The sequence below is a fragment of the Danaus plexippus genome, chromosome 2 (genome assembly GCF_018135715.1).
Source record: "Danaus plexippus chromosome 2, MEX_DaPlex, whole genome shotgun sequence".
In the NCBI taxonomy this organism is placed as follows: domain Eukaryota; kingdom Metazoa; phylum Arthropoda; class Insecta; order Lepidoptera; family Nymphalidae; genus Danaus; species Danaus plexippus.
Window position 1 is genome coordinate 8808328 of NC_083537.1, and position 17276 is coordinate 8825603.

Below are 17276 nucleotides of genomic sequence, written 5' to 3' on the forward strand. Positions count from 1 at the left end.
GTGATCACAGTGTATCTCTCACTCGCCCGACACGGCCTACGGTTGTGACAATGATTCATACCAATCTTGTTAGACTGTGGCAAAATATTGTTTCTATGCTGAATACATTTTTTTTAGATGTGATCTCGTGTGTAATATAATAATTTTATTACATTTATGTATATCTGTCCTTTTACTTGTTCCTGTGTGTTGTCATTCTTGTATTATTTTTTTCAAACATATGTATAATTTGATTATATTTTTTTGTATTTTATTTTATTTTGTAATACTATTAAAAATGTAACGCAGAGCATAGACTTGTTAACGGCATTGACGATTACTTGATAAGATCGAGTTTATTTCTTTATACTGTTTTGAAGTTTTTTTCTTTTGGTATTTACTAAAAAAATTCTTTACGTCCTCAATAAAAGTAACGGTATATACTTGTCGAATTTTTGGTGTCGATAAGCGTTATCTGTGGTCGGTGTGAGGAGGGTCGCAGCGGCAGTCGCTCGCCGGACGTCGGTTCGTATTCAATTTACCAAACTTTACATTCAGTGAGTGTCGCGGAGTGCGGTGGAGTGAAGGAAACTACGAGATCGAATCAATGATTTATATTTTACTTACAACTAGACAATAACATAGACTTAAGGCTTAACATAACGTAAGTAGTCGATAGGACAGTCTTAATTCATTTCTAAAGCTAGTTAAAGATCATGAGATCTGGTGAACAGTCGTGTCGCTCACTGGGCGACTGTCATGAGCGCTGCGGGCGGGGAGGGCGGAGAGGCTGGTGAGGGCAGCAGTCTCACGACCGGTGCGGGCGCCCGCTCCTTGGCGTGTCTCTTGACGTGTTTGGCGAGGTGGTCTGAACGCATGAAGCGGCGGTTACACACTCGGCATCCGAATTTCTTCTCCCCGGTGTGAGTCCGCTTATGTCGCGACAGCTCGTCCGAACGCGAGAATCGCCTCTCGCAGCCCGACCATCCGCATTTGAATGGTCTCTCTCCGGTGTGAGTTCTCGCGTGAGCCTTCAGATGTGACGATTTGAAGTAGTTCTTCCCGCAGCCTGGATACGAACACTCGTAGAGACGTCTCCTTGCCGCGGGCGCTGGAGCCACCAGCCATAAGGCGGTCGTGGGCAAGAGGGCGCCCGGGACGAGCATAGCTGGGGCAGGGCGAGGGGCGAGGGGAACCCAGCCCGGAGTGGACACTGTAGGAGGAGGGGGAACACGCTCCTCAGGTTTGGGGGTCTCTGGGTGTGGTGACGGAACCCGCGCCTCCTCGACCTTAGCGGGAGGACTGGCGGGCGCCGAGGGTGGACTCTGTACTTGGTTGGCGATGTATCTAGCCTGGGAGTAGCTGTGGCCGCGATTCATTTTGAACTTGAGCGTCTTCAGGATGTTCATATTGGAGGGAGGCGGCAGCCGCAGCGGCTCGGGGCTACATGTGCCGTCTTTGTGAGCTCGCATTATGACGGAGGGTCGACAGCAGGGCTCCGGGGGAGGAGTCGTGAGGAGAAGCCTCGCCAGCTCACAGCGGGATCTCTTGGCGAATTCATCTTCACCTTCAGAATCCGAGGGTTGAGGCGTGACGAGTCCCCCGGGCGGGGTAGACTCGCGGGCGCGCTTCACGGCCGCTTTCTTCAAAGGTAATTCCACCTGTAGACAAATAAAGATAAACATTAGCGACCGTTTACTACGCACCGTTCAGAACACGCGCGCTCTGCGTGAACACCGGAGACACTCCTCTTACACTTTCCATTACACAAGGTACAGTAATGTTCGAGGAAAATGAAATGAAATTATTTTATAATGTAATTTTTAATTTATAAAAAACAAAATAAAAATAAATTTATATTGAACACAATTATTTAAAAAAAAAACAAAAAGTTTTCATCGTAAACAATGGCACACTCACTTTAACATCCATCAACGGCGGCGTTGAGGGTGGGGAGAGGGGTCCGCAAACATCCAACACGGTAGACATTCTGATTATTTTCTCATTCAATATTGTCAAAGTTTCTTTTGTAATTCACAAAAGTTCCGTTTCCCGTCCTCACTTGAGAGCCGTCTCTTTCGTGAGGCGAGTGTCGGACGAATAAACCGCTCCGCGAGCGTTCGAGGTACGAGGCGCCGACGGGTGCAGGGCGCGGGCGGAGCGCGGCCAATGAGAGGCGGCGGCTCGCCTCCGCGGACCAACCGGCCCGAGCTGATCACGCACGGGCCGCGTGCTCGCGCGTGCTCTTCACGTGCTCACCGAGTGACGGGCCGCGGGCCGGGGGCGAGGGCGCCGCGTGACGTCACCGGCGCGCCCCCGGCTGACGTAGCAAGGTCGCCGCGACACTGTTCTCTGCTCGCTTCACACTGCACACTGCACGCCTCATGCTGCACCAGCATATTCGAGTGTCAACGACCACATGCATAACAGAACGACACAGAGTACGGGGGTACAACAACAACACACTATCAGTATGTACGTAAATATTAGTGTTGATAGTAAACAGGTCGTTATCGCGAGTGATTTAATCAGATGCGGTGCTCTGTGTAATTAACATTGAATGCCCGACTTCAGCATCTTTCGTATATTCTCACATCGTTAAGTATAACATAAAGTATTATATGAATAATTACAGTTAATTATAATTCCTCCAATGTTTTATAGAACGCATAACATTTTTCCCACGTTTTATCTTATCGAGACTTCTGGAGCTCGATGATAAATACCCGAGCAAATATTTCTAAGCAGATAAATGTGATTGTGTCTATTTAATAATGACGGATTCAAATTTTAAGGTCAAACAATTGCATGTTATAAATAATCTATTAAGAAATGTTATTTTAACGTTCAAATTGACAAATTCTAACAAAACTCGACCTAGAAATGTGCATAATGAAGTTAAAAGGCGCGTATTTCGTAAGTGATTCACAGCCCGCAGCCGGTGTTGCTGCAAGGCCGGTTCGTACTTCGCCGACGTAAAAGTCGATCACTCCTCGGCCGAGTGACCGGGCCTGGCGCCAGTCACGAGCTCAGCGGACAGCGGGCCTCAGGTGAGAGGGAACAATAAACATACATACAGAACGGTTTGTTTGGTAATTCATATTTGAATACATGTTTTTACTATCTGCATTAAATTGTCTTGTGACCAAAGAACTTTTGTTGTCTTATTTTTAGCGGTATAAGCAATGCATATTTTCATTGTAAGGAAGTGTTTTTGCTAATGGTTTCGCTGCTTGTATATTTATATATAAATAAAATGTTTCATTAAAAAATCTGTGTTTCTCTCATTTTATTCGTTTTGTAAGCATTAAGATTATAACTTGGGTCACACCTATCAACCATTACCTATGTACATATATGTGCGGAATCATGACTGTTAGTGACGTGTTGAGATGAATCATCGAAGTGATACATAATGATCCAATATCTACATCACAGCGTTCAGATTGAAAGCTGAAGCATGTCCAATGACTGTCTATTAAAATAGAAATGTTCTTTCAAAATAAAAGGTTACTCGCTAAGACTTGACAACCGGCGCCAGCAGTTACAACGTATTATTTTAAATATATAATAGTGATTACATTTACAGCTTGCTTTATAGCATGAATCTCTTCCACGTTAACAATAAGAACCATAATATAACAGAAATATTTTTTAGTCTTCATGAAATATAACTTTCTCGTAAATAACAAATATTTAGGATAACGCAAGAAAGACGAAAGCATGAACGCCCCTAAGCTGCCAATTACGGTAAGTAGCGCCATCTATTGGTTGTTGTACTTACTCGTAAATTGTAAAAGCTTTTTGTACAATAAAATAGTATTAGTACTGTTAATTTTCCAGAAAATAGAAAGCTATGTTATGGAATCTGAAACGACTTGAGAAAATATACAATTTTTTTAATTTCTAATAGTTATAACCGTCAACGAAATTATATGTAAATAAAATTGTGTCAGGCTCCATCTAGTAGGTCTTCATGAAAACAGCTATATAGATATTCAGACCAACCTATTAAGATGAACAGTAACAAATATATTTGTGTAGATGGAGCTGTTAAGAAATAAGTCTGAGATTTTTAAATAAACCTTTCAATTCACTATTGTAGTATCTTTAACTATTTTAATCCAACATAGATGGAGCTACTGCAGTTAAAAGATCGTCTTGAAACTTATTTTTGTTAGTTATTCTTTAATGCAACCAAACAAATCGTTTTAATACATTTGTATTTATGTTGAAAATTTAAGCTCGTCTCTTCTTGTTTGGATGTAAATACGAACACCAATTCAAGTAAATGAAAATTCTATCTAAAGGTAAATGTGAGTGACGTTTGTTTTATTAAATTGAGGTATTTTGAAAAGTGAGAAAGTAGCAAAAAAGGTTACAAGAAGACTGGGGAAGCATTAGTGTGATTTGGAGAAGAATAAATAAGGTTTATGATGAATGGATCGCAAAAGGTGTTCACAGGTCTTAAAATATATCCATACATTGGTAATGATTTCGATAATAGGCTCACAATGAGACAAAAAATTAAATACTTTAAATGCCTTTATAACGGTTTTATGTTTGTCAAAATAATTATGTTATGTCAAGGTTAAAAGAGTTATGTAAATTATTTGAATTAATATTTTTGATGCTCTAACCAAATTACGTTAATTTTACCAATAAACGTTTTACCTAAAATACAGATACAAATATATCAATAATATTTTTGTCACAATTTTCCGTTAACAAATAAATTTTGAATTTGTTAAAATAAGTGTATATATTTAGTGTATAAAAAAATACTTTAATAAGGATCTAAAGGTTCACGGCTTCAGCATCAGTTTAAGAAATAAATAAAATAAAGAATAATGAAAAAAATTATCTCTTTAAAAATGTTTATTAGCTAATCACGTGTTGATTTATAAGTAAACAATGTTTGGTACGAGAAATTACACGTAACTGAATAGGTTGTGCTTCTAAAAATCGAAGTATCTTAAACAATAAATAAATGAGAGTTAATCTTATAAATCTCATTAATTTGAGGTCAATAATAATTTAGAGAAAAACAACTTAAAATATTGAATTGAAAAATAACCAATAGTTTCGACGTGGTGACTCACAACTGCAGACCTTTGTCATTTTATTTACATAAATATATTTTTAATCTCATTGACATCAAGTTATTTATATAATACTATGTACTTTTTGTATATCACTTACGTTTATATTGTTTTACGAGGATAACCAAAATAATGAGATATGACCAGTTGAAGTCATGTTTTTAAACGAATTGCTTATGCAAATGATTATTATTATAATAGTCCTATACAAGTTTCTTGGAGACTTACCAGTTTTTTTTTGTCAGTTTATTAAAATAATAAAAAAGTAATTAGTAATTTAATTTAATCATTTATATCCTTTTTTGTGTGTTTGACAATGAACATTTTATATAAAACAAATATTTTTCGTTTTTCATTATTTTAAACTACATAATCTCATTGTTTCGGTTACTTAAAAGCAACCGTGATCACGGGCAGAGGATATGAAAATGCACATTGTTAAGGAAATTTTTTCTAAAGTAAAATATTTAAAACAATTCTTTAGTACATTATTCAATCATTTAAGTTGTATTTCATATACTATATGTTGAGCTTAAAGTTTATTTTTCGTAAGTAATATAACAACTATTCAGGTAATAACGGTCTGTCTTTGCTTATGATATTTTTTCTACTAACAGCAGTTTTAAATAGCAACGTAAAAATAAACATGTATAATATTAATTATATATTTAATTTTACTAACTTTTTTATTCAGAATTCTTATTATTTTTATATAATGTATCATAACATATCGTTCCTTATATATAATTAAGTAAGTATGTATACAGCAGTGTGAGTAACCGAGCGGTGAGTGGACTGCAGGGTAAAGTACCTTATACGACTGTCAGTAGGTAAAAACGTTATGTTGTTTTAAACTAATTATTATTTTTGACTATCCAATGAATGAATCACACATTACGTAGGAGCGTTTACGCACAATGGAATTTACAAACTTACGAATAATCATCTTTGTCGGGTTCAATGAAAAGTCAATGAAAAATATTTTTATAAGAAAAATTTCGTCTTCAAAAAAATTATAAATAATATTATTCGTAAGTGCAGTTGCGCATTTAATACTATTAACGCTCCGTATGTAGGCGAGCGAGTGACGATCTGAGTTTTGAGGATACAGAACTGAGAAGGCGGGCGTCTGTGTAAAGCTGTAGTCACATACACTATGTCAGTAAAAGCCTAACCTCTCTCGTCTTCAAGACATGCTAATAATAAGTGGAAGGAAACAGAGGTCAAGCGAGTTATTCAAAAACTTTGATGTGAACATGAGGAAGGAGGTAGTGTTCTCTGTGTCTCCCTCGCGGAATAATATCCACGAGAAAACGATTTATTTAATATATTTTCATAACAATCTTATTTGAACAAAGAGGTTTGATTTCGTAATTTTTTCTCAATTGTCCTTTGATGGTAATTAATTAAAAAACATGATATTTTTTTTAATACCTTACCGGCGTCAGGCGTGCAATGTCATAAAGTACAAAATGAAAATAATCCATACTAATATTATAAATGCGAAAATAACTCTGTCTGTCTATTACGCTTTCACGCCTAAACCAACGAACCGATTTTGATGAAATTTGATACAGAGATAGAATAGACCCTAAGGAACAACATTGGCTTAGCATAACTTTTTATCGCAAAAATGGGGGAGAATGGGTAAAAAGAGGGGATGACTGTTCGTATGGAAAATCGTCATTTTTGAAGATATAAAAGTGAAACTTTCTATTTAGACACTTTATTAGGAACGAAAGAACATAGGCTACTTTTTATAGCGAACAAACAGGGTAGAAGGCGTAGAATGGTTGATAGAGGAGATTAATGTTTGCTTGAAAATTCTTCATTTTCGTTAATACTTTTGCCTCTGGCTTCACTCGCGTTCGATTCGTACCTGCCTACTTATTTTATTCGCCAATATCCCTCCTACCATACTAATATTATGAATGCGAAAGTAACCCTGTTTGTCTTGAGGTTACGCTTCCACGAATGTTTTTTATGGAATATAACAACTAAACAATGTATTTTTTTATTGATAGGCAATACATAGGAAATTAAAGGATAATAATATAGATAACCTTGGCTACTTTTCATCCATACTAATATCAAAATATAAAAAAACATCGTATATAAAAATGTATTGCAGTAACCTATCTTCTTCTTAAAATGTATTAACCTAACCTATGACAATCACATTTAGTATGGCCTCATCCCGTCTCATCACAATTCAAACATACGTGCAAAAAAGTACAGCTCAGGTTTTTTCATACTGCTATACAAAAAAACTATCCAATGCGAACGAAGTCACGGGTAAAAACTAGTGAATTAATAAAGGCTTCGCATTTATTCAGTTTATAAAATCAATTTTACAAATGAAAACATGTGCTGTGAATTTGACAGAAAAGGTCATGTACAGACATGTAAAAAATGACTAATTTCATTGAATACTTGATGCGATATCATAAAATATAGGAATTATTAAGTTTAATGTAAAGTCGAGAACAGACTAATGGTTTGTTAACATCAAAAAAGAGAAGAAAAGTTTAAAGTTAGTGAACAAATTAAACACAAATACATTGTATTGAAATAGCCATTGAAGTTAAAATATTAAAAAGGCGCTTTTACTCGTATTAAAAAATAAAATAAAACTATGTTCAGGAGATATCACAAATGACAATAATTTTTTGAACGTTCGTTTGTCTTTTATTAAACGATTTTATCACTTCTGTGAAATTATCAATTAAAATACGTAATGTTGAACAGATTAAAGATAATATTTAGACATTCATGTTATCAGAAAAAACTATAGATGTGCCATGTTGTGTTATACATATGTTTAATATAAAAAAATGTTAAAAATGACATCAGTAAAGGAAAATAATACCAATTTTACACATAAAATATTTTAAATTTGAAATCTAGACCAATTTTTTTTATGGGAGTCATTTACAAATATAGATAGACCAACGTCATGTGAATTAAATGCACAGATAATCTACACCACAAGTGGTAAAAGGAAAATTCTTTCAATAATTCCTATTATTCATCATTCAAGACATTTTTATAAGTTTACAGTAATCATATGAACTATCAGCTCTTTGTTGCAGTGATGTCTACGGTGTATGTTTGTTGGGAGGTTGTGTTTGTTCTGAAATATCTTCAAAACTTATTAAATGTATATATTATATATTTTATTATTTTCGTCAGTCACGCGTCTGATGAAAATCTTTGTGATATCATCTCCAATATCATAAAATAAATGTTATGATAAGGATACGCGTAATAGATGTTTAATTGGAATTTAATTCTAACCTTTGTGAAGTTATGATATCCTTAACTGATAATGTGATCGAGATTTCTAATACGTTATATTTTTTATGCTATGCCTTCATTTGCACTGGAATCGACGAATATTCTGCCAATGTCAACGTTTTTAATCGCTGGACGAACTATAATCTTAAGTAGGTGAAACCTACTTGCCGTGTGGTGAAAACATAAAAGAGTTTGGAGAGTTTGTCGAATGAAATAATTACTAATACGTTATTAAGACATTATTAGAGATACGTAATATGACATGTTTCTACATCTAAGAAGGATTTTATGAGAGCAAAATTAAAAAAAATATTTCACAGGACAAGAATCGAATCAGATAGGTATTTGAAAATAGAACCTAGTAGAGGTTATTGTGGTTAATATTTTTTATTACTCCTGGTGTGAAGAAGTCATCTCTGATTTATATCGTTCCATATTTTTAGGTAAAATGTCTTAATTAGCTGAGTTTTTAAGTTAATATTGATAAGTGATATGACTAAACATACAAATAGCATTAGAAATGCTTATAATATTAATTTACTACGAACTAAATAATCATTGCTATTTGTTTTCAACCATTATTTGCACGTATCATGTACCTATTCTCTCTTGACATTTAAAGCTTGTCTACTGCTACCATCTTTATTTGACAAAGAATTTCTTTATTCAGCCTTTAGTGAGGTGAAAAATTCATAAAAACCGGTACATTTATATCACGAATCGATCGGGGACAAAGGTACATCACTATATTGTCTAGGATTCAATCTATTTCCTTAAACTAATTATATTAAACAAAGGAAGCACAGACTGTATTTTTTTTATTATTTTTACTTTTCTTTTGTGTTATTCATTTATTTTAATAAACATTATTGATACCACAAACAAGATAGACTTGTCAAATCGTCCTCTATTGAACATTGTTAATGGCTTAAACTAAAAATAGACAGTTTTTTATACCCTCCAGATCTCTAATAGAACCTCTTTGTACGGTCATCTCAAGAATTTTGTTACGTATCATTGGAATTTGGAAACATTGATCCGGTCATAATATTTTTCATCAATGCGCCGCCTTCTTCTGCTGATCGTAAATCACGTTGATTTTGATATTCGCGTGATGTGTCCTCGGGTCTGGTATAGAACAATCTAGAAATGCAATCTTGAGTCCCATTGTGAGAGATTTATTTTGAAAAATCTTGCCAGAGACACGAGGAGTCAGTCAGTCATCGGAGGGCTTTTAATTATAACTCCATACGTAACAAATTATTTTCATATTAAATTAAGTTATTGTTATTGTAAGAATAATTTTCCTAGAAAAATTTTATTTATTTGTAAAACAATTTACGTGTATATTTCTTTCGCAATAAAGATTACGTATAATTTTTAAACCACATGTATATTTTCATTGTTACATAATAGGTTTATAATTGCAATGTATAATAATTATAATTAGTACTTATGAAAAATAAGTAATTTATATAGCAAGTGTAACCTTAGAGGTTCCTTTGAAGTTTCGTAAATAGTAAAAGTATCGCAATTGTTGTTATTTTGAAAAATTATTATTGATTTTAAGAAGTATTTTGACCAAGTAAGGGGTTAAAAAATATGCACGAATCGTTCTAAATTCAAAGTTATGTTAAAACTTTGAACTAGTTGTTATTATAAGTTCAGTTAACATTTTTCAAAAAACTGGAGCTGATAATTAGGTGAACTTATTAGATTCTGTTCAGTATAAAAAAAGAAACAAATATATATATATTTAAAAACAAGATAATAACATACAAAAGATAGTTGAGCAAATACGTAATAAAGTAGAATTATTATTAATTTTTTTTTATTTCATAATAATAGTGAATATTATTTTTAAATATTTTTTTTAAATATTTATTTTTTGATGATAAATTACTTTAAAAATATTCTTTCCGTCAGTAAGCTTTAAACTAAAGATAAAGTTTAAGTAACAAATTGAGATCACGAGGAATAATTAAATTAAACACATGCAACTTAACTGTGAGATCGGGTCGTAACAAGACAATAGTTAAAATAATAAGGGTTAGGAAAAACTACTTTGTACAGCTTTTTTAATATTAATTAAATTTTCTCCTTAAAAACTAACATAGCATTTCTTGCTAATATTTTTATCAATAGTTAGTATGTATTTTCCTGACATGTAATTTAAAAATAAATTAATTTTCTTAAAAACAAAAACTACGCCGCTACGCCTCTACGCGCTACGAGGGGCCCGGGGTTTGGGGGTCGGAGAGAGGAAAGAAAAGTGGGCGGTGCTCGAACCAGCCCTCAGCTGGCTTCGTGTGGAGGAGTTCCGCCTCCAGGCGCCAGTCGGCAGTGAGGTCTCGCGAGCGCTGGTCGTCGGTCGTGTCCGTCCTCTGTGACAAGTTTGCCTTTCCTCTCGTGTGTGTGCTGTGTGTGTCATGACAGCCCTGGTGGAGGAGACCGCCTCTCCATAGGTCATGTCGCGAAGGAAACAGAGCAACCCCAAACCCTTGAAACGTGAGTTCATTGATATAACTCGTGTTTACTTACATTTAACACGTCGCAAGTCCGCATCAAGTGCACACTTTATTAACGACTAAAACTTTTTTTATCAATCCTATATTGATTCATATTTTTCTCCTCTATTAATCTGTGTATTTTTTTACCATAAAAATGTTTTTAATGTAACACGAAATTATTAATTTTCTATACAATTAATATTTAATATATGTATATTCAATATAAAAATAATGAACGCAGCGACGTATGGGCATTCCTCGATTTTATATTTTGAGAAAAACCTATCCCACCTTTTTATGTAAACTTGTGAAAACTTTTGTATGACTTTTTACTCTAAAAATAGTTTCATTGAAGTTGAACATGTTAGGAGTAACGTGGTTCCCTTTACCTTGACATAGCATACCGAATAATTACTAGAGTAAGACAAAATATATTAGTGATTTTATAATCCAACACATATGTAAGTTAATCTGATATATCTATATTAATTTTTATATTATGATAAGAAACTGTCGACTTTCTTACTGAATCATCTAATTAGAAGTATATATTATTATCTAATATCTCGCTAAGGACTCACGTCCACATGTGTATTTTAATATTTTTTCATAGATTGGTTACGAACAGAATCAGATTCGGAAAATTTCTAGAATTTAATAGAATATTCTGCCATCATATACGGATCTTATCAATGCTGTCAAGTTAGACAATCAAAAGTTTTGTTTCACTTAACCTATGCCTGTTTTCTCTCTCCAGTCTCACACCAAATATTACTTAGCCACAGTCTACAAAATAGATGGAAGCGATTTAATCGAGATAATATAATAATTATTTCACAGTTATACCTCCATGATTAAACGAATATAGGCTTAAAATACAGGTTTTTGTAGTTTGTATATATATATCTAATAGAATTTATGGGTAATGTAGTAATATATTTTTTTTCAATCATGAACAGCTGACTGATATTAGTCTACTTTTAAATTATTATTTTTAACATGTTCATTATCTTTGTCGATGAATACAGAATATAATATTTTTATCATAATATCCCATTAATACAACAGATAACATAAACTTTTAGTATTAATAAATGTATATAAAATATTTTAAAAATACGTTTGTATCTCTTTCACGGCGATATTTAAAAATTAAGTTATCAAGAGCTGGCTAGCTGTTTAGTTACTTTTTTTTTAAATCCGACATCCTAATGAAGGGTGTAGATAACATGACCATAATATGTTTGTGTTACAAATGGGATACTAGGTGAAAATATACGAGATAAATACCGTCGGTTATACCTCGGAATCACATCAAATCAAATATATTCTGTAAATATACAACATCATAACGTATCAATTCAGGAGAATTTAATTTCAAAGAAAGAAAATTCTACAATACATCAAAAGTTAACCTAAATATTATTCTATTAATGTTAAGATATGACATTTAAGAAAGGTCTTTGAAAGGTCTCAAATAGGGATGTGTACGTATGTTTATAGTCAGTTCATAGACAATATAGAATACGGTCGTCAGTGAAACGTCAAGGTGACAGCCATTTAATAAATATTTCAAACGTCAAGGTGACAGTGGTTTATAATATAGATTTTTTTTTGTTTGTATTTCAAAGTACGTTTGAGTTCATTACACTCTTATCTTTATTAATGTATTCTTTGATTGTTTGTTTATCAATGTCAATGATAGCTTTAATTATACTGTGGAAACGACCACGAGCTATCGATCGTATTAAAATAGTATGTTTCTGATAGATTTTATATAACGTTGACATGTACAATGTATATGCGAGATATAACAGAACGATGAAAACTAAGTTCAGATATTAAGGAAACGTCAAGATAAAGCAGCCGGTGATAATTAAATAAATTTAAAATAATCGACAGACTATATTTCTCAGTCATTCTATTTTACTTTTAAATTAATGAAGTCCTAATATTATTGCGGATGGCCTTATGGATCTAAATAACGTGTTCTACTTGATTTTGCCAGAAGCAACATTTTAAAAAGTCAAAAATTCGGTAAATTTTTGTCTTTGGCATTAAGATTTAAGCGTAGTTATCACAATCGTATCACAATGTATAATTAATTATTATCAGAATAGAAACCTGTCAACAAACGTACAATGATGCAACGAGAACGGACTTATCGAAATATTCTATATATTTTTATAGAAATGTGATTAATGTAGTGACTTGTTATATGTTAAATTAATAAGTTTGTTTTCATACACACGTCATTGGATAATATTATTGGTTAAGTTTCATATTTAAGATGCGGTGAGCTTAAAAGACTTTAATACTATAATGTATTGGATATATTTTGTAACCAGTTTTTAAATTACTTATTTTGTATTACACCCTAATCTAACATTATATTTTTTGTTTTTCATATATATGTATTTTTAAATTATATTTTTGATATGGATTTTCTTAATGATATCAAATTCTTCGTTTTTAATTATGTCGAAATAGTACCACACCACTCATCACCTCAAACCTAATAGCCATGAGTTCCAATAAATCTGTACCCAGGACTTTAAGAAAACTATAAAATGATGTAATCGCTCCGTGTGTAACAGATTTTATTCTGTAGAGATACATCTGAGTGGTTTACACTTGAGCGTAATGGAGAGATAACAGTGTTCCCATCGCACGCCAACATTGAATCATCAATCCGCTTGTTTTTAATATGTACATTAATTGACGGCATTTATGCTTCTGTAAGCGTCGCTTTGATTCCGTATATTTTGAATTATAACACTCCGTACCTTTTATGGTGATATTTATTCGCGTCTGAAGATGGTTCATGTTGAATGTAAGGATGGCACAATGTGTATGGGACGGATAAACAACATTAATCGTTTCTGTGTCGGCGGGCACATGAAAGGGAAGTATTGTGCGCACACGCAGACAAACATGTGACGGCTGTGCTATTGTGCGACGAAATATGTAACCCATACATACTACACGCCTTTAATAGTTAATTATTGTCCATTGGTTTATGTAAAAAGGTTCTCTGTTCTCGCTGAAAGCACTCATAGGTTACGTCTTTCTATTTTATAGTGTAGTTGTATATCATTCTTATTTTTATCTATATATATATATAGAAAATCGTGTTAATTACACTATCTATAACTCAAGATCGGCTCTGTGGATTTGGCTCATAATTCGTGTGGAGGTAGCTGCGAACCAGGAGATGGAGATATGATACCTTACACATCGTTCGATCGAAAAAGAAAAAAATTACTTGATAATATCCAAAATCTCCTTATCCTCTGCCTCTACGGCGGAGTGGAGCTCGCCCGGTCAGCTATACATTTTCAACGTTGAAATTGTCACAGACGATGTCACGATCACAAACTAGTTAAATATATATAATAAGATAATCGATGTGTTCGCGTTACTTAATTACAATATTTGTCTCTGTGTTAAGAAATACTTGATAACGTTATATGATAATGATAATATTTTGCAATAATTTTAAGAACAAAGATAATATCGATAAGATTTTACGAGCTCTCAGTTTTAATTTATGTTAATGTTATTGATATATAGATTCATATAATTGCCGTTAAAAAAAAATCTGTCCTAAATATTCTTGAATACGAGAATTAACACATAAAAATTAATTACATTTAATGTTATCCGTGTAAAATGTATATATTTTTAGATAAAGTCCTTTGGTGTTCAATAAAAAAAATCGTCTTTAGGAAGTATATTTACTTTTGGACGTCCATTTTATAAGAATATTTATAAAATAAGCGGAATATAAACGACATGACCCAATTATTTTTATGACAGCTCTGTTATATGTACTTTAAAGAAAATATTAAATTAAATCATGAACCTTCGGTAACCATAAAATTATTCATAAAACTTAAGCCTACCAGCTTGTATTTCGTCACATCCGTGGGTCGACTAGTGCGGGCAAAGATTTATCGATACCGATATTATTGCTTGAAGAAAAAAACTCTTTTCTTCCCTCAATTTACTCATTTAATATCGAAGATATTTTACAGTTATAGGCCTTTTAATAGATAAAATCTGAGGGTGAGAGTGAGCCGTTATTGAAGTCAAAAATCAAAAGTGACAAGGTCCATGGGAACCGGGGAGGGTTAAAATTGACCTTTGCTTTGTTAAAATACTATTGTTATAGTGGTTAAGGGTTGATACTATCGATAATATGATAGACTTACAGTCTTTACGTCACTGCTAGCTTGCTATTATGGGTATTTGTCTTAGAATCTTTTATTTTTATGATGTCCCAACCTTGTAAAGGATAGACCTGTATACAATGTTTAAAATACTACACGTGATGATTTGATTTTTTTAAAGGATTGTAGTTTTTAAAGTACATGTACTTCGACGAGAGCTGAACTCGCCATATCAGAATACAATTTTATTATATATTGTTGACTGAAAATTCTTATTTAATTCTATAAATTGATTACAAAACGGTCGGAGATATAAATTAACAGCACTTTATAAAACAATTAATGTGGTTAAAGTGATGCAAAGTTTTTGATGAGTTTATATATAACAAGAAATAAGAAGAACAAATGAGGTCTTTCCATTCGACAGTTTCGTGTATTACTCGTCTTCCTCACCCATTTAGTGATTACTCATATAACTTAGAATATAAATAAAACAATCGTTTGTAGTGTAACATGTCAGTAATACTTTAATGTTCATGCAATGCGTTCAGTTTACATATGAATTAATATAAAGTATACCTTTTAGTTATATCAAACATGATATGTACGATATTCTTGTTTTGGAGATTACTTTTAGGCTTATTAGGCCATCTTAAACCTACACCTGTCGCAAGTTCCAGGCAGCGTTGAAGCTCCTCTCCCGCAACGCGATAGACCCGGCACCCGCACGGTGAATCCATTGAATGCTAAGACGATACATCTCTAAAGCAGTTTTTTTGTTTGTTTTGTAGTTAAATAATAATATATGCAGCGATTTTGTCATTTAAGCTAATAAGGTTTCAGTGATTTTTTTTTATTCAGTCACTGCTGTTTCAGACAGATGAGAAATTTATTTCAAAATAGTTTTGATAGGACAGAAATCAATTGTTGGTTTGAAAGGATGTAAATTTAAACAAAAATATATAATATATATATATATTATATTTTTGTTTAAATAATGCTATGCATGTACTGGTTTGGTGTGCACATGGAAGACAGTTCATTGTAAGATTTTTGTCATTATAAAAGAATCTAAGTATGTTAGGGATGTGTTCAACAATTTTCAAGCGACTACTGAAAATTAAACCACTACTGAAAGTTAGTTCTGAAAAATATTCTTATATATATGATGAAATATAAGACAGCGGGTTTATTTTAATTTGTTATATAAAAAGTTCTACAATTATCATAATCAGAATTTACAGACGTCACGGCCAACAAATCCTTAAGCCATACAGCAAGCAACATAACTATAAACACAAATTAATGTAACCAATTATGAAACCTATTCATCGTGTATATGGAGTTCATTTTCGATTAACCCAGTTCCATATAGTCAGTGAAATAAGCGATCGTCTAGATAAAGATTAGCGATTTGATAAGAGTTATCATCGGATTAAAATCGCTCGGATATATCCAAGTGATAACGATCTCCGGATAAGTCTTTAGATAATAATAAAATATACATTGCAAAATGTCACTATACTCGTGTTTAATAACGCCAAAAAAGTTAATATAAATGTGTATTGACTCCGAATAATCGTATATTTATCAAACTATATCAATGTTACTGATCGTGAGTGAAATTTAAAAACAATGACTTAAAGACATATCCGTCAAAAACGTGTCCCAGATACAATATTTGTGTTGAATAACAAGTAAATAATTCTAATTTGTTGCGATTTGAAGGCAGAATGTGTTAATTCCTTTTTCAAAGAATTAAAAAAAATGAAATTAATACACATTAGACAGTTACAGCACTAATTAAAGATTAGTCTTTAAAAAAAGAGAAAATCGATTACGAAAAATTGTTCGTTAATTGGAAATATGCTCTTTTTTTATTTTAATCTCATATACAAAGCTAAAGGTCGCAACATTTGTACTAACATCAGCCATTAGAAGGAAGTGTCCATCATCACCTGCGGCTGTACAGTCATAACGCGCTACAAGCAGTAATTTGATCAGTATCCACTCCCAAAATCGCCGGGAGGTATTTTCTGATAGCGCACGTGATCGATGGTCCAAGATATCTATTTAGATAAGGAAGCTTATCTTTTTGCCAGATTACCTTCAGCTAACGCTCAAAAATATCAGACGCGGGGGTTTGCGACGTCGGATGAATCATTGTTATGTGGGAAAACTTCTGTTACGAACGCACCTATCTGTTTTTGAATATG

General features: G+C 33.0%; 2 protein-coding genes across 2 annotated transcripts in view; one reads left to right on the forward strand and one right to left on the reverse strand.

Annotated features, from left to right (window-relative positions):
• Nucleotides 1-578: 578 nt before the first annotated feature.
• On the reverse strand, nucleotides 579-2039 carry LOC116779768 (Krueppel-like factor 9). The gene is made up of 2 exons (XM_032674193.2): nucleotides 1900-2039; nucleotides 579-1640 (listed from the first exon to the last, which is right to left on the reverse strand). The coding sequence occupies exons 1-2, from the start codon at nucleotides 1966-1968 to the stop codon at nucleotides 723-725; spliced, it is 987 nt and encodes a 328-aa protein (XP_032530084.2). The 5' UTR covers nucleotides 1969-2039; the 3' UTR covers nucleotides 579-722.
• Nucleotides 2040-10701: 8662 nt separating this feature from the next.
• Nucleotides 10702-17276, forward strand: part of LOC116779540 (zinc finger protein ush) — a 99521-nt gene continuing 92946 nt past the window's right edge. Inside the window, exon 1 of the mRNA XM_032673890.2 lies at nucleotides 10702-10886. Coding sequence (XP_032529781.2) covers nucleotides 10847-10886 — 40 coding nt within the window. The 5' untranslated portion in view covers nucleotides 10702-10846. The remainder of the gene's footprint in view (nucleotides 10887-17276) is intronic.